Genomic DNA, 26,621 nt, shown 5'->3' with positions numbered 1-26,621 from the left:
CAGGTCAATGCTTTATCCACTGCGCCACTACAGGTCAGGCTCATTAAATATTCTTGAGTTACTTTTTTTCTTTTTATGCACACTTGCCAAGCACAACTGTGTGCTAGACACACCACAAAGAACAAGAGACAACAAAGAGGAAAAGGCCTCTTTGTTGTTTTACTTATTTATCCTTGTGATGAGGGGGGTGGGGGTGATGAGGAAGCCGGAGTGAAAACCAAATTAATCACTTTCAGAAGAAATCAACTGGTATGTCAAAGAAGGCTGACATTTCTAACTCTACCTCAAGGTCGGTCTTCCCGGCACTCTTAATCTTTTGAATAGTATGGTCTTCCATGTACATCCCCCTGCCTCCTGACCATCCAGAGTACAAGTGGACAAAAATTTTTATTTAAAAAATATGTAAGGCAACATTTAAAAAAGGCAAATGTATGTCCATCTTGTTTCCATAAATTGGTTATCAAACATGATTTTAAGTTAATAAAACTATAACTGGAACTAATTTCATTTCTTGAAAAAACCCCAAAAAACTCACTCTCAGTTCCACAGTATTATATTTGCTAGTGAGTGTAAAGACTCACATTCATAATTCGTGTTTCAGAGAATTTAAAGGATTCTTTTGTTCAAATTATATTGTAAATAAAGTTTTATAATTACAAAGTGTCATTAATCTAAATTTTAAAAAAAGTGTCAACTCATCTGAAAAGAGGCATGTCTCTCTTCTTGCCTCCCCAACACCTCCATGGATAATTTTTAATATTTTCAGACCAGGAGATGATTATATTTAGAAAACACTTAAGAGGATGGTAGAATTCAAAACAAGAGAAGCATTTTTGACAGATTCCATCCTAAGTGATTAACTATGAATGGGACTATTGAAGGGGATCAAAGTTTTGCTATTTTAAAGCTGCCTTTTGCGATATTGGTTTTAAGCTGGTTTCTAAGAAACAAAGGTCTCAGAAATAGCCTTTGGTCCTCCCCCCTTTCCTGCATTAAGAGATTCAGACAGAAAAACCTGCTTCAAGAAAGGAACCTCAGCACAATCACCTCAACCATTAGACAGGGAAGAGCCAGGCAGGGGCTCATTTGCTACATGCCCTGCTGTCTCACTGTTTTTGGGTCACCAAGCAAAAATTGGCCTGCCAAGCACTATCCCCTCTTCCTCAATTACCTGTGATTTTTCTTCCTTCAAAATCTCAGATTTCTACCTCACTTTTTTTTTTGTTTGTATTTTTCTGAAGTGAGGAGCAGGGAGGCAGACAGACAGACTTCTGCATGCACTCGACCAGGATCCACCAGGCATGCTCACCAGGGGGCGATGCTCTGCCCATCTGGGGCATTGCTCCATTGTGGCCAGAGCCATTCTAGCGCCTGAGGCAGAGGCCATGGAGCCATCCTCAGTGCCCGGGCCATCTTTGCTCCAATAGAGCCTTGGCTGCAGGAGGGGAAGAGAGAGATAGAAAGGAGAAGGGGAAGGGTGGAGAAGCAGATGGGTGCTTCTCCTGTGTGCCCTGGCAGGGAATCGAACCCAGGACTTCCACACACCAGGCCAACACTCTAGCACTGAGCCAACTGGCCAGGGCCTCACTTTTTCTTCTTTGAACAAAATGACATATATTCCAAATTCTGCCTCACTCTTTAGAATTTTCATGCTTATGTTAATTCCCTGTACACACATATTAAAATTTTGATTTTTCTTGTTAATCCCTCTCTGCTAACTTGATTAGCCCAACTGGAAGTGTTACTGTGAAATGACGAGACCTTGATTCTCATCTTCTTGAAAAAAAGAATTTAATTGAGACAAAGTGCAGCAAGTAAAGGATGATTTATTGGCCATGCAGGAGGAAAGTCAGAGAAAAGGAGGTCTTGCCGACAGGTTCAGGGGTTAGCCCAGGATGAGCCGCCACTGCCCACTGTTCCCCCTGGCTGCAAGTCTCGTGGGGTCCCTTAGGGCTTAGAAGAGACAGAGAGGGAAGGAAAATGTGCCTGAGGATGGGAAGAGGAAGGGGAAAGGCATGAGCGAGCTCCTAGAAGAGCTGGATCCTCTGTCCTAAGGGTTTTAAAAGGTGGAGCTCTTAGGGGAGGTCCCAGGGAAGAATCTCAATAGAATATTCATCAGCTCTCCAAGTGTGTCCTTTTAGGTCTAAAGCAGAGGTCCCCAAACTTTTTACACAGGAGGCCAGTTCACTGTCCCTCAGAGCGTTGGAGGGCCGGACTATAAAAAAAAACTATGAACAAATCCCTATGCATACTGCACATATTTTAGAGTAAAAAAACAAAACAGGAACAAATACAATATTTTAAATAAAGAACAAGAAAATTTAAATAAACAAACTGACCAGTATTTCAGTGGGGACTATGGACCTGCTTTTGGCTAATGAGATGGTCAATGTGCTCCTCTCACTGACCACCAATGAGAGGTGCCCCTTCCGGAAGTGCAGCGGGGGCTGGATAAATGGCCTCAGGGAGCCGCCGGGCTGTAGTTTTGGGAACCCTGGTCTAAAGTGATTGGTGGGCACCACAGCACAGGGGGTCATTGGTCAATGCAGCTGGTCCTGAGGTCAGTCATGGTATCAGTTGGCTGGTTTTGTTGCTTTTCTGGGCCTGAAGCTGAAACACAGCTGGGGTCTAGATGTCATCCCTGGGGGTAAATGCTTGAGGGAGTGCTCATGTAAGGGCTTGCCTAGCGGTCGTGAGGCTCCTCTCCTGCCCTTGTTCTTCCTCTAATGGGGTCTAAAACCACCTGACTAGCCAGGGGAGGAAAGGTCAGGGGGTCTAAACTGTATGACCAGCTAAGGGAGAAAAGGTCAGCCTGGAGGTGAGGTCCCTGTTATCCCAGTTTTACCCACTGCCAGGCAGCTGGGGCTCTCCGCCTGGTGGCCTCTGTGCCCGGCCTGCAGTCCTTGCTGTGCTAACTGTCCACCACAGTAGAACTCAGAATGTGGAAGGAAAAGTTTTGTGTGTTTTTTTTGTCTCTCTCACTATAAATATTACCACTTGATTTTTTTCCTATCATATCCCATGATTCTACACTTTAACTACGTTGGCACATCTAACAGGGAACCCAACTTAACCAAGACCTAAATATCTATTTACTATTATCAATAATATGATAAATAAAAGTGAGATTTATTCTCTGGAATGACCCAATAACCCTTTACGTTTTCCAAAAATTTAAAGAAAAGGTAACCTCAATACACTCTAGAAAAATAACCTTTCAAAGTTACTGTCAGTTAATATCAAATCTTGTACATTGTTTTCTCATCAATTCCTATCTCGTTTCCAGTGAATGGGGGGCAGGGGCAGAAATAAACATAACTGATGAGTCTACTCATGGGTTCACTTCAAACGGATTGGTATATGTCGATACAACACCATGCTATAGAGACGAGTAAGTCAACTTGATTCAATTACGATCAGGCTATTTGGTCTCCAGATACACAGGTGCTGATCAATTCAACACTATCTGTGGTTAAAACCAAGATCATTCATAAAACATTATGAAAGACAAGCAGTTATTTACTTTATTTAGGCTGAACTTATTCCCTCCTGGTTAATAATGCAAATTATTTTAAAACACATTTTCATTTTCTTAGGGAAGTCACTACCAAGAATGAGTTAAACAAACATATAACGATTTGTGGCCTTTTCCAATCTTTCCTACAGTCTCCTTTATCTCTCAGAACTGTTATTTCTTAAACTTATGACTGGTATAAGACTAAGAAAATTGTAATGAGTTTCCCAATAGGTATCTTGCTTTATCTAAATTTCATTTCCAACATCTAGAAATAAAGATAGACAAAAATTTTGTTTAATTTTTTAATAAACCATAAAATATAAATATTCAAATAAAAAAAACCCAAAATAAATATTTAGGCCAGCACTAATTTCTGTCTCTATTTTCCCTCTGGGTCCTGGAGACTTGACTTACCTGGGACTAGAGAAATACAGTTATGATGCTGGTATAATAATGAACAGGTAGGACTGGGTAGTTGTAAACGGCTTCATACTTCCTTTCAGGGCTGGAAGGAGAGAGTGCGAGCAGCTCACAGGCGCCCACTGCGGCCACCCCGCAAGGCCTTGCGTGTGTGTACTGCTCTTCCCACACTTTCTTCTTCACAGTGTGGCTCTCCCTGGCGTTGGATCCTTTTGCTCACTGAAGCTCCCTTCAGTCTGTCAAAACATCAAGGGGGAAAATCCCTGCACTGAATAGATGAATAAACACTTTTCATGTGGACCATCATATTCAGATCAACTTCTTTTGAAAAAAACACAAGTCAGTAGGGTTTTTTTATCCTTAAGTAACTCAAATATTGTTATTTTTTCTGCCTGTACTAAAATGGCACTGTTCATCTTATTGACACAAGGCAGTTATCTGCTACCTGCTTTTTTGCTCTGATCACATTGGTGCCCTGCTTTTCCATCTGATTGAGCCTTGCACCTTCCTTCCATTCCAGAATAGGCGATCCTTGATGAACTTTATCTCACTTTGTGAATAAGTCTGCTATTAGTGAAAATCACAAAAGGAGAAAGAAAGCAGTGAGCACTCGCAGGATCTCACTTCAATATTCATAATTTTTAGGCCTGACGTGTAGTGGTGCAGTGGATAAAGTGTCGACCTGGAAATGCTGAGGTCGCCGGTTCGAAACCCTGGGCTTGCCTGGTCAAGGCACATATGGGAGTTGATGCTTCCTGCTCCTCCCCCCTTCTCTCTCTCTCTCTCTCCTTTCTAAAATGAATAAAAAAAAAAAAAAACCACAAATATTCATAATTTTTATAAGAAAATCATTCATTTTTATTGTGCAATCTAAAACCATTATTATATGGTACTCTGTCCTTTAGCATGCCCAAATGGGCCCACATTCAATATGGACGGCAAGCTAGGTTACTGGAAGTGACTGGAACGCGGAAGTACTTCCAGCTGGCAGAATTCCGGCAGCAAAATGTCCTTATAGTAAGAATTGAGTAACCTCTGAATATTTTTGGTAAAGTTAAGGAAAAGCTACTGCAGTCAGGAGCTCAATAATCTTTAGATTTCAAAGACTTGTGGCCAAGGACCACAGTGAAATATTAGACCTGAAGCCAATGGAAAATACCAGCTTGGAAAGAAATCAGTTTTTCTAAAAATGTAAAATTATCCTAGACAGAGGCTTAGTATACCATGATCTGATAGGTTTGTAGTGGTAAAAAAGCAAAGAGGCCCTGGCCGGTTGGCTCAGTGGTAGAGTGTTGGCCTGGCGTGCAGGAGTCCAGGGTTCGATTCCCGGCCAGGGCACACAGGAGAAGCGCCCATCTGCTTCTCCACCCCTCCCCCTCTCCTTCCTCTTTGTCTCTCTTCTTCCCCTCCCGCAGCAAGGCTCCATTGCAGCAAAGATGGCCTGGGTGCTGGGGATGGCTCTGTGGCCTCTGCCTCAGGCGCTGGAATGGCTCTGGACGCAACAGAGCGATGCCCCAGAGGGGCAAAGCATCACCCCCTGGTGGGCATGCCGGGTGGATCCCAGTCGGGCGCATGCGGAGTCTGTCTGACTGCCTCCCCGTTTCCAGCTTCGGAAAAATGTAAAAAAAAAAAAAAAAGCAAAGATAAATGGTAACATTACTGTTAGTGTGTAAAGAACACAGATTTAAAAACCAGCAGCAAGAAATTCTACGACAGCTCCTGAGACCAGTTCTCCTATACCCTACATCAGTGGTCCCTAAGCCCCGGGCCGCGGACCGGTACTGGTCCGTGGGCCATTTGGTACTGGTCAGCAGAGAAAGAATAAATAACTTACATTATTTCCACTTTATTTATATTTAAGTCTGAACTAAGTTTTATTTTTTAAAAATGACCAGATTCCCTTGTTACATACGTCTAGGATTCACTCTTGACGCTTGTCTCGGTCACGTGATACATTTTTCTGTCCCACCTTAAAGGCTGGTCTGTGAAAATATTTTCTGATATTAAACCAGTCCGTGGCCCAAAAAAGGTTGGGGACCACTGCCCTACATTAACTCCACGCTGACGAAGACCAGTCCGAATGGTTACATGTAAGGGTAAACACAGTGATCTACTGTACGAGTCAGAAAGTAATGGAAAAGTGACAAAATTATATGTTATTAATGACAAAACATATTTCGAAGCTTTATTTAAAAATCTCTCACTGTTCATTATCAGTTACAAGATTGTTTGCATACCAATAGACAGACTGTAAACATAGGAAATTTTCATTAAGGAAAGATGGGTTTACTGTAATTTGATCTTTTACAAAAAATTGCTGCAAGTTATTGATAACAGAATTTCTCTTTTACTTTCTTAAGTCTAATTCTCTTGAAAATTAAACCAATGTTTCCTTCCACTCCCTCAAGCTAAAGTTCAACTATGGTCGCTTAGGAAATACCCCTGTTTATTTGTTAATCAGAAATACAAATTGAGTGGCACACATTTCCATTTTCTTCTTAGGCCAAAGGTTTCGGCTTCATTATATTTTACAAGAAAACAGAAGACCTGCAGTGGTCCTGTAAAGTCTTTCATGTCGCAGCTGAGGTTTAATGACGGCACTGGAGAAAAGCAGTGGTGATGCAAAGTAAGACCAGCCCGAGGGCCCTTATCAGCCCTGGAATCGTTTTCCTGTTTGGCTTGCAGCAGGGTTTCTGGTCAGGCTGCCTCCACCAGACCTGACTGAAGCAGAAGGGTGACATGCTCTGGTAAATCCTGTTTAAGGGGGATTCCGTTCAAGCAAACAGTTGATCCTTCAATCTGTTGGATGTGGGATGATACTAATATGAAGAAAATTATCCGGGTAGCTCAGATGTTCACTCAGCCATTGTAGAGGTGTTTCCAACATTGGCTCAATTCCATGAATCATCACTTGATTCTTTTTTTCCCCATCTATTCCAAGAAAGAAATCCAATAACAATCAATATGACTCAAAAGAATTGAAGAAAAAATAATCTGCCTTTTGAGAGTCCTTAGTGATTAGATGCATTTTACAGCTTCGACAGGTTAAACCTGGTCTGTCTCCTAAGCAGGAAATGTGGACATGGAGAAAGTTCAAATGTTGCAATATGTATCACCCAAAACAGAAACCTGAGGGTTACAATGAATTCTGATAAAAATTCTGTTGCTATATGTGAAAGTATTCATTCTTTCTTAATTACTGTGCTTACCTAAGACTGACGTTAATGAAACTATAGTGAAGAAAACAACCCACTGTATCAACTGACCAAAATTTATTTTAGTTATACATTAAAAACTATACTATATGGCAATTAAAAAGGATGGGTATATGAAGTAGGTCAATATATATTTAAAATAAATAAATACGTGAGAAATCATCAATAAGATCTGTGTTTAGGAAGATGTTTAATAAAATAAATGGGAGCTGTAGATTAATTTTCAGTAAAGATGTTCAGAAAGTTTATATATCAGAAAGTTTTAGAGACATTATTAGAATAAGAATTAAACTTTTAATGAGAAGGAACTGAGAGTCTGACTCAGGGATCTCTGTTTCAGTCAGGAAACATGATTGATATTTTGTTAACACCCATTCACTAATTAAAAGGGTGCTGCAATTCACACTTTTCTTTTATATTCAAATTTTATTACAAATTAAATTTAAGGTTTTATGTCTTTTATGATTTTGATACGATGTGCTCACAATCTTTAAAGTAAACAGAAGCACCCAGAAAAACAAAGAAAGCAAAATCATACTCCTTTTTTGGGAAGAAAAAAAGAAAAAAGAGCCTTCAAGAAAGTTTGTATCACTGCTTTAGCACAGTCCTTGTGTGTCTCTCAGTTTCTTCAAGACACAATGTCTAAACCTTTCAGCTTTCTGGAAATAGAAAACAAGAAAATGAAATTCATGGAACCACATGAGAGGGAAATATCCTACTTTCCCCTTTTTGCACTGTTCAAAATGACTTTTGCATTTCTAGTACTCTAACGTCTCGGCAAAATGGGCTGATGATGTATGGTGATAATGGCTTGGCTGGCACCTGAAACAAGAGACCCTTTTAAAGAAATATTTAAACTTCCTGTTAGAGGCAGCGCAGTTCTGGGAGGTGACAGTCAACAGATTGACAATAAGGGAGAGCACAAAAACACTACAGAGAATTGCCAAAAAAAAAAAAAAAAAAAAAAAAAAGCCAAAAATAAAATGTTAACAAAAATACTACCAAACCCTGAGAGAGCCAAACAAACCTCCGAATCACTGTGTCATAGTTTAAAACAAATTTTTTGGGGAAAAAAATCACCTCTTAATACTAACCATTGTTTTGTTTGCCAAACTTTGTTGTGTTGATATCAACACATGCTTTTTACACAGTTGTGATCACAGTGGTAATACAATGATTGGCTTTTGTAATGAGTATCATCTATAAATAAAAGATTAAGCTATATATAGAATACTATAGAAAGCAGAGTATTAGTACTTTGAGAAGATTTTAAAATGTTGGCAATCAAACAGATAAGCCCTCCACTATCTAGAATGATGTATTCTTTGTAAATTCTAGATTGCCAAATTTTACTGTATTAAATCTTTCTTAGAATATTTGAAAACATTTCCGGTGTAGTTCTCTTTATATTCTCATTACATATTTCTTTGAAATATTTTAATATTCTCAGAACCTTCCTCCTACTTAGCACTGAGTCAAGAAATGAAAGAGCAGTGGTATAAGAGTAAAAGTTCCTTATCTGTCAAGTTTTTCCTTAAGCCAGAGTCGCTTTTGGATATTCTGAAACCAAGGAGAAGAACCACTTGAGTATGCAATATAGCGTGCCTCAAGTATCTTAATGTGGGAGCCGATATTAAATTGCACATTCATGCATCGTGGGTTTCAAAGGCAAATGACCAACCCTATTACACAAAAGGAAATAGACTTGAAGTTGTACAACAGAAGTTGGAGAACATAAGCACGATTCAAACACTCTGTATAACAAACCCAATAAATCACATGTCACAACCTGCACAGGCAGCACAGATTCTCTGCTTTAAATTGGGGCCACTTTTAACTGCAACACTGAAGTGTCATGTCACTTACTAAATTTAGACAACAAAGGAATGGATCTAGGACTGTCATACCCTTCAATCCAATAGTTTGAAATTTTAAATACATTATTTTGTCACAGCCTGCATTTGCCAAGTATTTTACCTGTGTGAATACCTTTACCAGAGGGATGTGTAAATTTATCTTTTACCAGAGGAATTCTTACAATGGCACAGCAATTCCCTTGCTAATGGTAACTACAGTTTCTCTTTTATTCATCGCAGCATCTCCAGAGCCTAGCAAAGTGCCCAACACTTAGTAATGTTAGTCAATGTTTCAGGGTTTAATAACTCTGCGAATGGTTAAATACATTGCCAAAATTAATTTTTTGAGAATAGCTTTTGATGGCTAGCACAACTATTAAAACAACAAAAGGTTAAAATTGAGAAAATTGTTATTAAAAACAGAGAGAGAGATACATAGACTGATCCCATAACCTTGGTTTCTCAGGATGATGCGTCACCCAGCTGAGCTACTCAGCCAACATAAACTCAAATTGTTTCAGATAAGCCAAGAAGTATATCTGCTATCACCCAAATTCATGCTACCATAAAGAACAACAAAGCATGACTGTACTGTTGGGCAGGGGAAAAGGTCTCCTTACCTCTTTAGTTCTTCTGGCTGGTTGAATAATACAAACAACATACAGCATATTAACAGGAGAAAATAAAAAAAATTTAATATGTGCACACAGATAATTCACATAAGTATGAAAACTCCAAAGATGGAGTATCTATGGGCAACACTGGGTATCTATGACAGTTTAGGACAAAGGAGAAAACGGGAAATGGGGTATTAGATTTCAGGAGTGTGAATGGGCGATTTCTAGGTAGTTGAGGAAGCACATGGAAGGAAATTCTTGGGAGGCAACTAAGAGACAGTGGGAGGGGGTTGGTGGGGGGAGATATGTAGCCTAACTTGCTTGGTCTTCCTAACTAATGCTAGGGTGTAAATGCTTAAAGTGATTAAGTCTAAGCTCCCTTCCCAAAGCATGAATCTAAGAGAAAAGGGGACTAAAAATCTCTTCCTGAGTTTGTTGGGCTCTATCTGATTTCAATCTAAAATAATCTGCATGCCAGGGTGGCATATTTCGGGGATGCTCACCACTGACTCCCACAATACATTCTGGTAATATGAGAAAGAACAAAACGGAGCCGTGAAAAATTAGCAGATGCTCCCCCCCCACCCCCCCAGCAGTAGAAAGGAAACAGTTGATGATATTTATTTTTGGTAAATATGTCTTTGTGTTTCAAAAGGCGAATCTAGAATTTAATACTTGGGAATAAGAAATGTCACTACAAAGTAAATGACTCAGGAAAAAAAATGTTACTACACATTTCACCCACTCAAATTTTTATTTGAAGTTAGTTTGATGCTTTAAAGTAGCCAAACACCGAGACAGTAATTAGTAATTAAGTGAATGAGCTCTACATGAAAGTTTCTTATATAGGCACTTTTGGGATGTAACTTTGATTTGATATAATTTCAAACTTATAGAAAAGTTGCCAAAACAAAAGAAGAAATTCCCCTTTACCCAGATTCATCAATTGTTTACATTTTGCCCAATTTTTTTTATCATTCTGTGTATATATAATTATTTTCTGAATCATTTGAGAGTAAATTAGAAATATTGAGCTCTTTACCCCTGAATATTTTAGTGTGTACCTTCTGCTATCAAAATTAAAAAAATTAACACTGATATTGAAAGGGACCAGTTATGCTACCCTAAAACTGCCTTTTGGGATATTAATTTTAAGCTGGTTTTTAAGAAACAAGACTCAGAATGTTTGACCTTCCCCTTTCCAGCCCAAGAGATGCAGATTCCGATGGAAAGAGCTGTTCCAGGAAGGAGTGTAGCATGCTCACCTTAGCCTATTTCAAGTATGACACATACGGAGACTCCAGGTAGAGATCCCACCCCACCCTGTGGTTCTTTTATTTTCTAAGTTGCCTAGCAGAGATGTATTTGGCATTCTTTTGCTACCTGTAAATTGCCCATTTTCATCTTTAAAGTCTAAGACCATCTTTTGTCCAAAATGATGTATATACCCAATTTTGCCTCACTGTCTTTGGAATTTTCATGCTTATGTGAATTCCTTGTACACATGTATTAAATTTTGACTTTCTACTGTTAATCTGCTGAATGTCATTTAAACTATTAGCTCAGCTAAAAGAACTTAGAAGGTGAGAGGAAAAGCATTTTTTATAGTCCCCACAATAAAATATTATGTAATAACTTCAAAATTTTTATCAACAATCCCAATTATTTTTACTCCAGTCTAGGATCTAGTCTAGGAATCACACTTTGCGTTTAATTATCATTTCTCCACGATCTGGACATGCTGAGTACATGTCATTATGTTGTAGACTGAATGCCCATATAGCAATTTTTCTTTCTCTTTTCTTTTTTTTTTTTTAGTGAGAGAAAGATAGACAGGCAGAGAGACTCATAGGGAGATGAGAGCATCAACTCGTAGTATGGTATTTTAGTTGTTCATTAATTGCTTTCCCATATGTGCCTTGACCGGGGGCTCCATGGAGCCAGTGACTCCTTGCTCAAACCAGTGACCTTTGGGCTCAAGCCAGCAACTATGGGGTCATTTCTATGTTCCAACATTCAAATCCACGGTCCCGTGCTCAAGTCCGATGAGCCTGCACCCAATTCAGTGACCTCAGGCTTTCGAACCTGGGTTCTCAGCATTCCAGGTTGACGCTCTATCCACTGTGCCACCACCTGGTCAGGTTTTTCTTTTCTCCTGCTCCCCCTCTTTTATTTAGTGAGAGACAGGGAGGGAAAGAAATGAGTGTCAACTCATAATTGCTTCACTTTAGTTGTTCATTGAACGCTTCTCATATGTGCCTTGATGGGGTAGGGCCCAAGCCAGCGACCTTGGCATCAAGTTGATGATCCAGAGGTCAAGCCAGTGACCCCAAATTTAAGGTGGCGAGTATGCCTTCAAGCTGGTGACCTTGGGGTTTCGAGCTGGGGACCTCAGTGTCCCAAGTCGATGCTCTATCCACTGTACCACCACCAGTTAGGTTCACATAGAAAACTTAAAAATTATTTTAATTCATCTTCTAAATATAAAAATAGTGATTCATAAAGCCTTTGGGTTTGTGAATTAAGGAGAAAGAAACAAATTTCAGACATATTTTCTGTAGGTTGAATTGGAATTCAATTCATTTAGAGTCCATATATCAATAAACAGACTATCACAATTAAATTTTCTCATATGTATCTCACTTATAAGTTCAAGTATTAAAATAAGATAAAATATAAATGTATTATAATTCTGTATTATCACCAATAGCATAATAAAAATAAATTCATTTCTGAATTACCCACTTTAAAGTGACTATTTTTAGACAATTTAAGGGACACTGTAAGAAAATACATTCAGAAAGATATGGCTGTATGATTAGAATGGCAAACTACACATAAAAGCAAAAGGAGCCCTGGCTGGTGGCACAGTGAACAGTGTCCACCTGCAGCTCTGAGACTGCACGCTCGGTCTCGGAGTCACCAACTCGATCACGAAGGCGCCGGTTCAAGCCCTAGTCACGGCTCAGTCCCCGGTGAGGGCACATATGAGAAGCAACCTGTGCGTGCACAACTAAGTATAACAACAAGTTGATGCTTCTCTCTCCACCCCCGCCACAAAAAAGATAAACAAATAAAAAAATAAAATTCAGATTAGTCACACAACTCATTAACAAAAATTATGAACTTAAAACAACGGTAATTTATTATGTACATATAAAAAATGATATATACATATATACATAATATAAGGAACATTATCTTAAATATAAAATATACAATATGAGACATAAATGAGAAAGGATCAGCTACGTATGCACTGAGAGTTAGCAAGGTGACTGAAGGATCGACAAACTGGAAGGCAGGCAACCTGAACTCCAATTCTGGTAATGAAGGGCTCTGGGCAAGCCTCACATCTCCTTTAGGGTGTTTCTTTATATGTATATTAATGAAGGTGTTTATCTAGATCCATGATTTGCAAATCTGGCAGATGATCAGAATAATTTGGAAAATTAAAAACACACATACGCTGGGCCTTTCTCCATACCTTCTGAATCAATCTCTGGGCTAGTAGTCTGTTTTTAAATGGTCCCTTGAATAAATTCTATGATAATATAAATGTAAAATTTTTCTTTAAATAAAATCTTATGCAGATATCCAACATATAACACAGGTGAAGGTGGGGCAGCTTGGGTTGCTGTGGATTGAGCCTGTCTCTCAAGTCCTGCTGCTTACTGACTTACAACCTCAGACAGTTTCTGACAGAACTCTATGGGTCAGTTTGTAAACCACTGGTCTAGAACAGAGGTCACTAACATGCCTTCCAGGTCTAGTTTAGGAGTCTTTTATGCCTACACAGCAACATATTTCTTTTAGAACTGAATCATAATTCACTTGTTTTGAATTAATAGACAAGTCACTTAACCTTCTGAGTCTGTTTCCTCCTTTTATAGTGTGGATAGATTAGAATTCTAATCTTCAGGGTTTCATGGAAGATTAAACAGGACAGCCAAGTAAAGAACTCAGCATAGGGTTTGGACATAGTAGGTATTCAAAAAAGTGAGTGAGTCTCTTCCTCATTCCTCCCTCCTGCTCACTCCCAAAACTTAAGTGTCAAATATATTACTAATAGTGAAGAGAGAAGATCAGTTTTTAAAAGATTGTGGTTTAGTAACAAAAAGTAAACATTGTAATTTTCTTCCTGAACCCAAAATTATGAGAATACTTGTTTTACTGCTAGCATGCAAAGGGCTAGGAGAATGGTTTCATGTTAATATGGTATATACTCTGCATATTATTATGCAGTGTGGCACATGAATTTTATGAATGTGTTAAAATAAAAAAAATGACAATGCCCTGGCCAGGTAGTTCAGTTTAGTACGAGAGCACTGTCCCGATACACCAAGGCTGTGGGGGTGATCTCTGGTCAGGGCACACACAGGAATCAATCAAGGAGTGCATACGTAAGTGGAACAACAAATAGATGTTTCTCTCTCTCTCAAATCAATTTTAAAAATTAGGAAATAAAAAGAATGACAATAAAAATTCAAACTCTCAATCATTGTGCAAAACAATAAAACAAATGACATTTTCAGAAGCTCCTGAGTGCTGTGAACCCCCCGGGTAGGCCAGCAGTGCTCTCCCGTTCCTGAGTGCTGTGAACCCCTGGGTAGGCCAGCAGTGCTCTCCCGTTCCTGAGTGCTGTGAACCCCCTGGCCAGGCCAGCAGTGCTCTCCCGTTCCTGAGTGCTGTGAACCCCTGGCCAGGCCAGCAGTGCTCTCCCGTTCCTGAGTGCTGTGAACCCCTGGGTAGGCCCGCAGTGCTCTCCCGTTCCTGAGTGCTGTGAACCCCTGGCCAGGCCAGCAGTGCTCTCCCGTTCCTGAGTGCTGTGAACCCCCTGGGTAGGCCAGCAGTGCTCTCCCGTTCCTGAGTGCTGTGAACCCCCTGGGTAGGCCAGCAGTGCTCTCCCGTTCCTGAGTGCTGTGAACCCCTGGGTAGGCCAGCAGTGCTCTCCCGTTCCTGAGTGCTGTGAACCCCTGGGTAGGCCAGCAGTGCTCTCCCGTTCCTGAGTGCTGTGAACCCCTGGGTAGGCCAGCAGTGCTCTCCCGTTCCTGAGTGCTGTGAACCCCTGGCCAGGCCAGCAGTGCTCTCCCGTTCCTGAGTGCTGTGAACCCCTGGGTAGGCCAGCAGTGCTCTCCCGTTCCTGAGTGCTGTGAACCCCTGGCCAGGCCAGCAGTGCTCTCCCGTTCCTGAGTGCTGTGAACTCCCTGGGTAGGCCAGCAGTGCTCTCCCGTTCCTGAGTGCTGTGAACCCCCTGGGTAGGCCCGCAGTGCTCTCCCGTTCCTGAGTGCTGTGAACCCCTGGCCAGGCCAGCAGTGCTCTCCCGTTCCTGAGTGCTGTGAACCCCTGGCCAGGCCAGCAGTGCTCTCCCGTGTGTGTTCAGTTGAGCACGTGATGACAAGTGAAATAAGCCCTACTGTGCTATGAATATGGTGCTTAATAGGCCTCAGGTAAGGTTTTTATTTTTTTTAAGATGACAACATTCTGGGCTGGGGGTGGGGAGTGGTGTGCAACTTCCAAAATTTGTTATACATTTAAAATCCGCCACATTCGAAAACTCGCAGGAAGGAATCTGTCCTGCAGAGCTTTCCGGGAGCCACAGCTCACAGCCCTCCCCACCCCAATCTGCATTTTAAGCGTCACTTTTTAGTCAGTTTTCAACTTGACATATGACCTAAATGTCTTTAAAACCAGGTCACTTGAGATTCTAGAGAGATGCATAAGTTTCATTCTTACTATTAATAAGTACACTAAATATGTAAAATCTCTGAATTTCAAGGAAGCTAAAGAAATGGTTGGTATAGCTGCATGGGAAAATGCTTTTAATCAGAAGTTTTCAGTTTAAATAAATAACTTTCTTTTTTAGTTCACTCTTGTGAATATGTAATAATAGAAATCTAAGGCTAAACATTTTAACTATTGTTTTTAGCTTTGTGGCTTCACATTTACATTTTATAATTTAGCAGAAAATGACTTGATTTGCTCTTTTGGAATGTGTGATGCTGAAGGTAAAACCTCTAAATAATCCTTAATATTTCTGAAAAAGTTTTAAACAAATAAAGAGACGAGCCTTTTGGTCCCTACTGTTTTGAACAATTTTGTTCTAACAAATTCTTTAACCTCTGATATGTTCATTAGTAAAACGCCAACTAATTGAATCCATTGACATGAAAAACCACAGGCTGAAATCTGAAGTGCATACATCATGTTGAAGGATTTTGACTCAGCCTCGGCAGTAATAGTCAGTGAGGTCAGGTCAAAGAGGGTTAAACCAAGCCAGGATATAGCCAAAGGAATACATCAAACGCTGATTTTAAAAGGGCAATTAATCTTAGACAGAAATGCTTCCTGGGGAATGAGATCTCAATCTTAAGAGCACACTACATGATGTAGCAGTAAAAATGAACATATACAAGCTTACAGAGCTTTTATCCTATGATCACAAACAGAAGGAGAGTGCTGTTTATCAGAGAAATACAAACCCATTTAAAAATACTTACATTAACTTCTTCCGGATCTATACTCACTTAGCAGTACAGGTCTTAATGAACATATAATATCACAGTTAATATATATCACATATCTCTTTTGATGCATAAATTTTATCTTTTAAAATTATTTCTGCCCATAATAATCCCAGAGCCCTAACTCTTTACATTTTATATAAGATTTTCAAAACATAGCCATGTTAATTCTTTCATTGACTTTTGCTTATAATCTTTATATTTCTTAATGAGGACATAAACCAAAATTTAAACTAAAAAACAATCCTATATTATTAAAAATAAAACACTGCTTTAAATTCAGTGATTTGTAAGAGCATTCAAATAAACTACAAGCCTCCTGACAGTAACATAAAAATGCAGTGAAAGTTAGGTATTAAAACTTGTTCATTTACTACCCCGCGCCCCCAACATAACTTTGAAAATACAGGTTCAAATGTTTTGATCTGCTTTCATAAAATGAGCCAGTAATTCTAGTTGGGTATAACAAAACCCATTAATATTTGTCAAGTGTGAATAACAGACTAGTTCAGAATTGTTTCATCTAAAATATAGGCAATAATTACAAAGAGATGACAAACTTTTAACTGCCTGCATGCATTATTATTTTATTAAGGGAATTTTGTTACCTAATGCTAAAGATAAAAGTATTAATTGTCCAGTGCTTGTTCTTACTTTTAAAAAGTGATGTTAATTCATTTAACTTCTTGAGATTTAGATAAACAATAATTAGGGGAAATCAGAGGCATCTTCTGACAGGTCCAGTACTCTCATCTTCATTAATGGAGAATTAACAAAAATAATCAGTTTATTATTTCTTTGATTTTAGAACATATGTCAATAGATAACTCCACCAGATTCTAGATCACCAATATCAGTCCATGTTATTCATGTGCCAGGACAAAGCACGCAGACGAAGGGAAAATAAAATATAATTATCAAGTTAAAACTGATAATTGCTTTTGTCCAAACTCGAGTATAGAAGATTTTTGCTCCTGAGGGCTACATTTGAAGAACTTTTTGAATTCCCACTGTGAATAAGACTATGTAATTTTCTTAAACCTAAAATGTGCATCCAACAAGGAAGAAAAACCAACAAAGAGCAGCGAGTGTTAGGATGACACCAGAAGAGCCAGGCTCCCATCAGAACTCAGTGACCCAGGCCCTCCTGTTGGGCTCACATTAACTCAGCAAAATCACAAAAGGGCCTTCTTCCAGGGACCTTCTTGTGGACAGCTGCAAACTTCAAATAAATGTGCATTCTAATGCTCAGTCTTCAATAAAAAAACTTCACTAGCAGCAATATTTTTGGACCTCTAGCCTTAAATTTTTTACTTTTACTATATTTTAACAAGTAAATGATAATAGAGCTGGTCACAGTAACTATGGAGATACTTTAGCTTATATCTTGCTGGTGTTTCTAATCATGCCCAGAAGTTAATTTCTAAAAATAAGTATCAGTGGCATGGACATCTTGCCATAATCTAAGATATAAAGCAGTCACAGTATCAGTTTATATTCAGAGTTCACCATACATTTACACCTCTGTACATAGATTGAACAACAAGAAGTACCGTATTTTTTGCTCCATAAGATGCATTTTTTTCCCCAAAAAAGTGGAGGGCAAAATGCCCGTGTGTCTTTTTTTTTTTTTCCCCAGAGACAGAGAGTCAGAGAGAGGGATAGATAGGGACAGACAGGAACAGAGAGAGATGAGAAGCATCAATCATGTTGCAACACCTTAGTTCCTCGTTGCAACACCTTAGTTGTTCATTGATTGCTTTCTCATATGTGCCTTGACCGCGGGCCTTCAGCAGACCGAGTAACCCCTTGCTCGAGCCAGCGACCTTGAGTCCAAGCTGGTGAGCCTTGCTCAAACCAGATGAGTCCGTGCTCAAGCTGGCAACCTCGGGGTCTCAAACCTGGGTCCTCCGCATCCCAGTCCAACGCTCTATCCACTGCCCCACCGCCTGGCCAGGCACCCGTACGTCTTATGGAGCGAAAAATACGGTATTTTATTAAATATTTTAACACATCATTTGGTTTAGAATATTTTTTTCTTATTTTCCTCCTTAAAACCCTAGGTGTGTCTTATGGTCAGGTGGCGTCTTATGGAGCATAAATACGGTATTTGTTTCTGCAGAGTGAGTTTATCAAAAAATACAGCAAAAAAAACCCAACAAAAAACAAAAAACCACATTGGCCTGCCCTGACCTGTGGTGGAGCAGTGGACAGAGCACCGACCTGGAATGCTGAGGTCACCAGTTTGAAACCCTGGGCTTGCCTGATCAAGGCACATAACGGCAAGCTACCAATGATCAGCTAGAGCGAAGCAACTACTTTCTGTCCCCCCACCTCTGTAAAATCAATAAATAAAAATCTTAACAAAAACACATTTATTTGTGAAAAAATACTTACCAAAACCACAAGGAAAAAATATTAATTGTCAAACCTTGGAATAACATGATTATAAAATCTTAAACTTTTTGTTCATTTAAACCCTACAGCCATCCCCTATCCTATGAGACAGGTACTAGGAAGTCTCTTTAGTTTATAGAATAAGAAACCTGGATCCATTAAAGGGAAAAAACAAAAACTCTACTGAAATGATCTTCCAAACCAAAAAGTGTGAAGGTATAAAGGGATAACTAGGATAAAAACAAATTTGAAACAAGTGAAAAAAAAGCATAACTGAAATCGGGCATTTGTAGGTTTCCTGTTCTGGGGATACGAGTTTGCAAATTGAAATGCCACCTCTTTGGGGGAAGGTACCATCATGCTAAGAAAAGTGAGCATTGCTGGTTCAAACTTCAATAAGAAGGATCTTCATTGGATAAATAATGTGAAATTTAGTTATTTCTTTGCTCTAATTGCTTTATGTCTGAAAAAGTATTACAATACCAGTTAATTTACTTTATAAACAATCTAATCATGTAGAGCAAAGAAAGAAAAAAGGGAATAAATCATCTTTTCTTTTTATGAAAATTATTCTGTGGTTTCTTATAAAGTATATATAAAAATAAAACAATATAAATTACAAGTTAGAATGCCTAATGGGGTATTATGACTCCCTTAGCCTAAAATTGTTAAAATTATCTTCCAAAGTACTAATTGAGAAAAAAATAGATCAAAGTTACTTAGTTCCTCAGTACTGTTCCCACATTTCTGACCTCACTGAAAATTTTCTGCATATTTATAGGAGATAAATAGGGACATTTTAGACCAACTATTACCCCTTAACAATCAGGCTGTGGGTAGATGATGAAAGGTTCTACCTATATGGTAGTCATGCGGTATATGAGCTAGTCCCTCCTTTTCACCTAATTTCTGCTTACCTTTTAAGACTTAGCTCATTCTTGCCTGACCAGGCAGTGGCGCTGTGGATAGAGTGTTGGACTAGGACATGGAGGACCCAGGTTTGAAACCCCGGGGTCACCAGCTTGAGCACAGGGTTTCTGGCTTGAGCGTGAGATCACAGACATGACTCCATGGTCGCTGGCTTAAGCCCAAAGGTCACTGGCTTGAGCCCAAAGCTCACTGGCTTGAAGCCCAAGGTCACTGGCTTGAGTAAGGGGTCACTCACTCTGCTGTAGCTCCCTGGTCAAGGCACATATGAGACAGCAATCAATGAACAACTAAGGTGCTGCAACAAAGAATTGATGCTTCTCACCTCTCTCCCTTCCTGCCTATCTGTCCCTATCTCTGACTCTGTCAAAACAAAACAAAACAAAAAGACTTAGCTCATTCTTCACTACCTACTACAGAATGAATAAAACAGTCCTTTTAGGTATACACATCTGTATATCTTTCTGTCCACTCCAACTGGACCAGATTGCTAAATGTAGAAACTATGTCTTAACACATCTTAATATCCCAAGTGCCAGAAGACAGTATAATGCAAAGAAACTTAATGATGAATAATGAAATCTACAACATCAGTTTGACACCAAAAATTAAAATGGTGGTTGAGAAGGGTCTCAAAGTAAATAAGTTCCCAGGAAGCAGGACAGAAATGGAAATGAAAAAAGGCAAGTGGCTACAGGACTTTACTTGTTGGAAGAGATGCCAGGAATCTTTAATCATTTGCCATGGAGTGTGAGCCCTTCCTTATACATACTCTACATCTGCAAAATATCAACATACATTCAGGGCTAAAGCAGCCTAACTTTAGAGAGTACTGATCAACTAGACTTGGAAATAAAATTTTAAAAACAAATAGACATTTTTATTTTCATAAGCCTAAGCTCTACATTTTTATACACTACATTAGAAAACTGGGAAATGAAATATAATTGGGCAAAGCTTATAGGTGTTTTGTATTCTTCCAAGTGAAAGAATAAAAGCTATGGGTTTTAACTTTTTTTTTTTAATGTTGTTTTAATGAGCAAAGAAAATAATATTTCACTTCAGGTCTGGTACAGAAGCTTAGCTCTCTGAGTCATATTAACTAAAGCTGACACCACAGAAAAAATTTACCTGAGCTCACCTTTGGTTACTTCCTGTTACCTCTAACTTGGCTAACTCCTCTTGCCAGTTATAAAACAACAAAAAGAAACGCACAAAGCTTCACTAGTTACTCCACAAGAACAATGACCTAAAGCATGTCTTCATAATTAAGTACATTCTACCTTCATGTGATGAAATAAAGGCAAAATTCCTTCATGCATGAATCACTTCTTGTAAGGAGTCGTAGACAATGGTGCCATGTAACTTTTATGAAGTACTTTCTCTCTTTATCATGTGATAAAAGCCAGTTCTTATCCAAACCCAACCAATCTTAAAGTCTTTCTCTTTCAACCTAAGTTGGGTGCAGATGCTTTAAAATGCTTCATGTTTGATAATGTCACAAGTATACTGAACCAGACAGTAAACAGTTCTTTACTGAAATAGTGACCTCTTCTGGATATTCCCACAGATCCTGAAATGACAATACTTTCCAATATGAAGTGACAAAAGGAAGAGGCAAAAGTTTTTCCAAAGATAAGATATTGGTATTAAAAATGTGGCCACCTCCTGGTATGAAAGGTACAATCAAAAGTACTTCACAAGTATAGGTGCTATTTATATCATTTCAATGATGCATGTGTATGGCATGTGTGTGAGTTTAAGTCTGTGTGTGTATATGTCCCACCATCAATAAAAGAATGGACAATTTGGATGGGAAGAAGATTCACACAAAGATATCCACCCATAGCATCTGTAATCACCTAAGAGGCCAGTTCTGTAGATTAAAGTTGTGAGTGGCTACCTCACCAACCCTTTGAAAAAAATACATGGGAGCCTGACTAGTGGTGGCACAGTGAACAGAGTGTCAACCCGGAACGCTGCGGTTCCAGGTTCGAAACCCCAAGGTCACAGGCTTGAGCGCAGGATCATCACTATAATCCCAAGGTCACTGGCTTGGGCAAGGGGTCCCTGGCTAGGCTTGAGCCTGCCAGTCAAAACTCGTGTGAGAAGCAATCATTAAACAACTGAAGTGAAGCAACTAGGAGTTAATGCTTTTCACACTGTCTCCTCCCTTTCTCTTTCTCTCAAAAAAAAAACCGACCACAAAAACCAAAAACAAAAAAGTCAAATGGTATATTCTTCAGGAATAGATGTACATGTAGGGCATGCTAAAATTTTATTAATCCTTAAAGGAATATAAAGCCTCATAAATTTGTGTGCCATTCTTGTGTAGGGCCGTGTCAGCCTACATGTACTGTGATCTGGGTGAGGAATGGAAATGAGCACAAAGGTGTATTCTAATGGCCTAAAGCATGTGGCTGCTTTTCATTTAAATTCCTGAATGAATTGCCACAGCCACCATTTTAATAAATTCAACAAGAGTGGTCAGAATCATATACAGTATAGGAATTATAAAATAACAAAATAAATATAAAAGTTCAGGTTCCTAAGATCGTACCAGGAAATACCATAAGGGAGAACAGCACATAGGTGAGATTAGCTACTAAACACAAAACACAGAATAAAGAGAAAAAGCGGTCCTTGCCGGGTGGTTCAGTGCACAGTGTCGTACAGGCATGCCGAGGTCGCGGGTTCAATCCCCGGTCACGGCACACAGAAGCAACCAATGAGTGCACAACAAAACAGAATAACTAGGTAGAACAATGACTTGATGCTTCTCTCTTATCTCTCCCTCCCCTTTCCCCTTCTCTCTCTCAAGTCAATGGGGGAAAAAAACAGGAAAAGGCAAACATTTCAGAATGTTATTTTAAACTAACAAAAAAGTTAAAATAGGCCCTGGCTGGTTGGCTAAGTGGTAGCATGTCAGCCCGGCTTATAGAAATCCTGGGTTCGATTCCCAGTCAGGGCACACAGAGGAAGTGCCCATCTGCTTCTCCACCCCTCCCCCTCTCCTTCCTCTCTGTCTCTCTCTTCCCCTCCCACAGCCAAGGCTCCATTGGAGGAAAGTTGGCCTGGGTGCTGAGGAGGCTCCATGGCCTCTGCCTCAGGTGCTAGAGTGGCTCTGACAATGGAGCAATGCCCCAGATGGGCAGAGCATTGCCCCCTGGTGGGCATGCCAGGTGAATCCTGGTCAGGTGCATGCAGGAATCTGACTGCCTCCCCACTTTTGATTTCAGAAAAATACAAATAATTTTTAAAACGTTAAAATATTGAAAAAGTGAAAATGAAAATAAATGGTAACAGCAAAATGGATCAGGAGATGGAGACTTGAGTTCTAAACCTAGTTCTGCAATTAAGCAGCTAAGAAACATTTAGCAAAATCATCTAAAAGAAAACAAATGTATAACTCTAAGTTTCTTAAAAATGTCAAACACAAAATTAACACCCAACCAATTTCTTCCTGCTCTTCTCTAGTAAGTTTTCTTGCATTGTTCTGGGTATGTATTTGTTGACAAATGTGCTGCTATTGTCTGGGGGACAGATCATTACAGTAGAACAGTTTTCTCCCAAGGTTTTGAGTTTCACTGTGATGTTCTCACTCAACAGTCAAAGATCTTATAAAGAAGTACACTGTTCACAAAAATTAGGGGACCAGGGAACATGCAGATACTCTAGTACTTTCAGCCTTTTGTATAGTACATTTTCACCAATGAAATAAAAGTTGGTTTTGCATCTCATTTGCATAATCAAACAACTTTCTTTGACTTGTCATTTGCTTTTCTGATGTTCTTGTTTAATAAAAAAATCAAATGCTTCTTTATCATTTCAAATTCATTTTGAAATATACCCTAATATTTGTTAGTAGTATATTTCTTAAATAACCTAATGTTTTGAAAGATTGTCAAAAAACCTCTAAGAAAAAAAATAAGGTAGCCATTTAAATATTAAGCTATAGCTTAAACTTCAATTATTCTTAAGTGATAGTTATTTTTTCAATGTTCTTTAAAATATTACAAAGTACTCACAAAAATAGAAAAAAATTACAGTGCAGAGAAATAAATGATTGAAAGTCATTGCTTATAGGGGGCAATATAAGGCTTTATAGGTCCCATCTCTGTTAACAATAAAAATGATTAATCTCTTAATTATACTTTAAATGGAAAAACTAGTCTATATTCTCAAATCTTCATGACAGTAGCAAAATAGACATTACACAAGGTTTTTTTATTTTTTAAATAAACCCTTCCAGCATGGAGAAAATAAGCCAGAACAGTGAGTATTTCTAAATCATGTAAGTTACTGAGAGTATCCCAAACTTTCTGTAACTTGACTTCAAAAATAAGAAGTCTGCTTTATTGTCTCTGTACCAATATATAGGAACATGGCGATAATGGTTGTCTCTGCAGAGGGGAAGTGGGTTAGGGTCTGGTAATAAAAATTTGGGTAAAAAAACTTCTAAATCTTTCTAAATATATTTTACTTTATTTATTTACTTATTTATTGATAGAGGAGAGAGAGAGAGAGATAGATAGATATGAGGGAGAAGTGAGAAGCATCAATTTGTAATAGTTGCTTCCCATATGTGCCTTGACCAGGCAAGTCTAGGGTTTTGAACTGGTGACCTCAGCGCTCCAGGTCAATGCTTTATCCAGTGTGCCACCATAGGTCAGGCAATATACATCTTACTTTTGGAACTATATAAATATACTAGGTATTAGAAAACAAATTTTAGATTGACTTGAGGTTGCACAGTGGATGGAGCACTGACCTGAAACGCTGAGGTTACCAGTTTGAGACCCTGGGCTTGTCTGGTCAAGGCACATACGATAAGCAACCAATGAACAGCTAGAGTGAAGCAACTACTTCTCATCCTCCATCCCAATCTTTGTAAAATCAATAAAACCTTAAAAATTTTAAAAATTATTAACTATATAAATACAATACATAAAAACCCTGATAAATAGTACCTTATCAAATTTAAGCATTTTATTCATTTTTTAAAAAATTCATTCTAGTGAGGGGAGAGAGAAAGAGAGAGAAGGAGGGGAGGAGCAGGAAGCATCAACTCCCATATGTGCCTTGACCAGGCAAGCCCAGGGTTTTGAACTGGCGACTTCAGCATTCCAGGTCAATGCTTTATCCACTGCGCCACCACAGGTCAGGCTAAGTACTTTATTTTTTAAAATAAAATAAAATAAAATAAAATAAATAAAAAAACAAGACCTGCTATAGGAGAAAATATTTGCAAATAATATCTGATAAAGAACTTATATCCAGAATATTTAATTTAAATAGCTCTCAAAACTCAGTAATAAGACAAATAATCTATAAAAAATAAGAAAAGTGTTTGAATAGACATTTCATTTTAATAACAAGCACAAGAAACCACATTCAACATCAACATCAACATCATTAGGGAAATAAAACCACCATAATATAATACTACAATAACCACCAGGATGGCTATAAGACAAAAAGTGTATATTGGTGAGAATGTGAAGTAACTGGAACCCCCATATACTGCTGGTAAAACTGTAAAATGGTACAGTCACTTTAGAAAAGTTCAGCAGTTTCTTAAGAACTTTAACACAAACTTAGCATACTACCCAGCCTTTCCACTCCTAGGAATCTCTTTATCCAAGAAAAATAAAAACATATGTCCACACAATGATCTGTTAGTGAATGTTCATAGCAGCATTATTCATAAAAGTGGAAAGGTGGAAACAATCCAAATGCCCATCAATTGGTGAAAGAAAAAATAAAATGATCATATACCCAATGAACTACTACTCAGCAATGTAAAGGAACAAACTACTAAATCATCCCACAAATTGGATGAAGCCAAAAACATTATGTTAAGTAAACGAAAAAGTTGCCACTTTGTACGGTTCCATATGTGAACTATCCAAAATAGGCAAATTACAGAGACAAAAAGCAGATCCGTTGTCTACAAGCGGCAGTGGGAACAGAGACTAGCTGTGAACAAGTACAATGGAACTAATGAGGTGATAGGAATATCCTAAAACTAGATTGTAGTGATTACTGAACAAGTCAATAAATTTACTAAAAATAAAAATCACTATATTTCCAAAAAATTATTTAATTGAAACTCTTAACAAAACTAAAATTATACAGCAACAAAAATAGATTAAGATTCAAAGATCGTATTATAATCAACTTAGCCATGACTTAATGATCACAAATAATGTTTAGGTAATGATACAGAGAATTCAGTAGTAGAATACGGATGATAAATGACAGTAAGACCTTATAAACATATATTTATAAACTCTAAAACCAATAAAACCTGTTAAATTTCAGTAATTCTGCCTGACCGGTGGTGGCACAGTGGATCAAGTGTAGACCTGGAACGCTGAGGTCGCCGGTTCAAAACCCTGGGCTTGGCCCTGGCCAGTTGGCTCAGTGGTAGAGTGTTGGCCTGGTGTGCAGAAGTACCGGGTTCGATTCCCGGTCAGGGCACACAGGAGAAGCGCCCATCTGCTTCTCCACCCCTCCCCCTCTCCTTCCTCTTTGTCTCTCTCTTCCCCTCCCACAGCCGAGGCTCCATTGGAGCAAAGATGGCCCGGGTGCTGGGGATGGCTCCTTGGCCTCTGCCCCAGGCACTAGAGTGGCTCTGGTCGCCACAGAGCGATGCCCCGGAGGGGCAGAGCGTCGCCCCCTGATGGGCGTGCCGGGTGGATCCCAGTCGTGCACATGCGGGAGTCTGTCTGTCTCTCCCTGTTTCCAGCTTCAGAGAAATACAAAAACAAACAAACAAACAAAAAACCCTGGGCTTGCCTGGTCAAGGCACATATGGGAGTTGATGCTTCCTGCTCCTCCCCCCCTTCTATCTCTCTCTCTCTTCTCTAAAATGAATAAATAAAAATAATTTTTAAAAAATTCCAGCAATTCTGAGTGGTGGTCAATGATTTTTTGTTTTAAATCAATCTCTTCTAGTTATCAATTTGCTGGTATTTCAGATGCTTCCCCCTTCCGCCACCACATTGAGCCTTTGTACAACCGAGAGTCGCTAGATAAAGGAGTGTAAGGAAAAGCAAGCATATCTGATTAAGAAAAACAAAGGTAAGAAATTTTACTATACAATCTCTTATTTCTTTAGAATGAAGAAACATAATGAAGATTAA

The 26,621-nt window shown here is 39.0% G+C and overlaps 1 protein-coding gene across 3 annotated transcripts in view; it reads right to left on the bottom strand.

Annotated features, from left to right (window-relative positions):
- Positions 1 to 5,633: 5,633 nt before the first annotated feature.
- Positions 5,634 to 26,621, bottom strand: part of ATG5 (autophagy related 5) — a 157,765-nt gene continuing 136,777 nt past the window's right edge. For 2 of the 3 annotated variants that reach the window (XM_066373562.1, XM_066373561.1), the window contains exon 8: positions 5,634 to 6,868. In XM_066373562.1, the coding sequence (XP_066229659.1) occupies positions 6,732 to 6,868 (137 nt within the window). In that variant the 3' untranslated portion in view covers positions 5,634 to 6,731. The remainder of the gene's footprint in view (positions 6,869 to 26,621) is intronic. The other variant, XM_066373560.1, reaches the window with a different exon arrangement.

Source organism: Saccopteryx leptura, chromosome 3 (genome assembly GCF_036850995.1).
Source record: "Saccopteryx leptura isolate mSacLep1 chromosome 3, mSacLep1_pri_phased_curated, whole genome shotgun sequence".
NCBI classification, from domain to species: Eukaryota; Metazoa; Chordata; class Mammalia; order Chiroptera; family Emballonuridae; genus Saccopteryx; species Saccopteryx leptura.
Note: the sequence above shows the minus strand (reverse complement) of the source record. Positions and strands in the feature narration are given on the sequence as shown.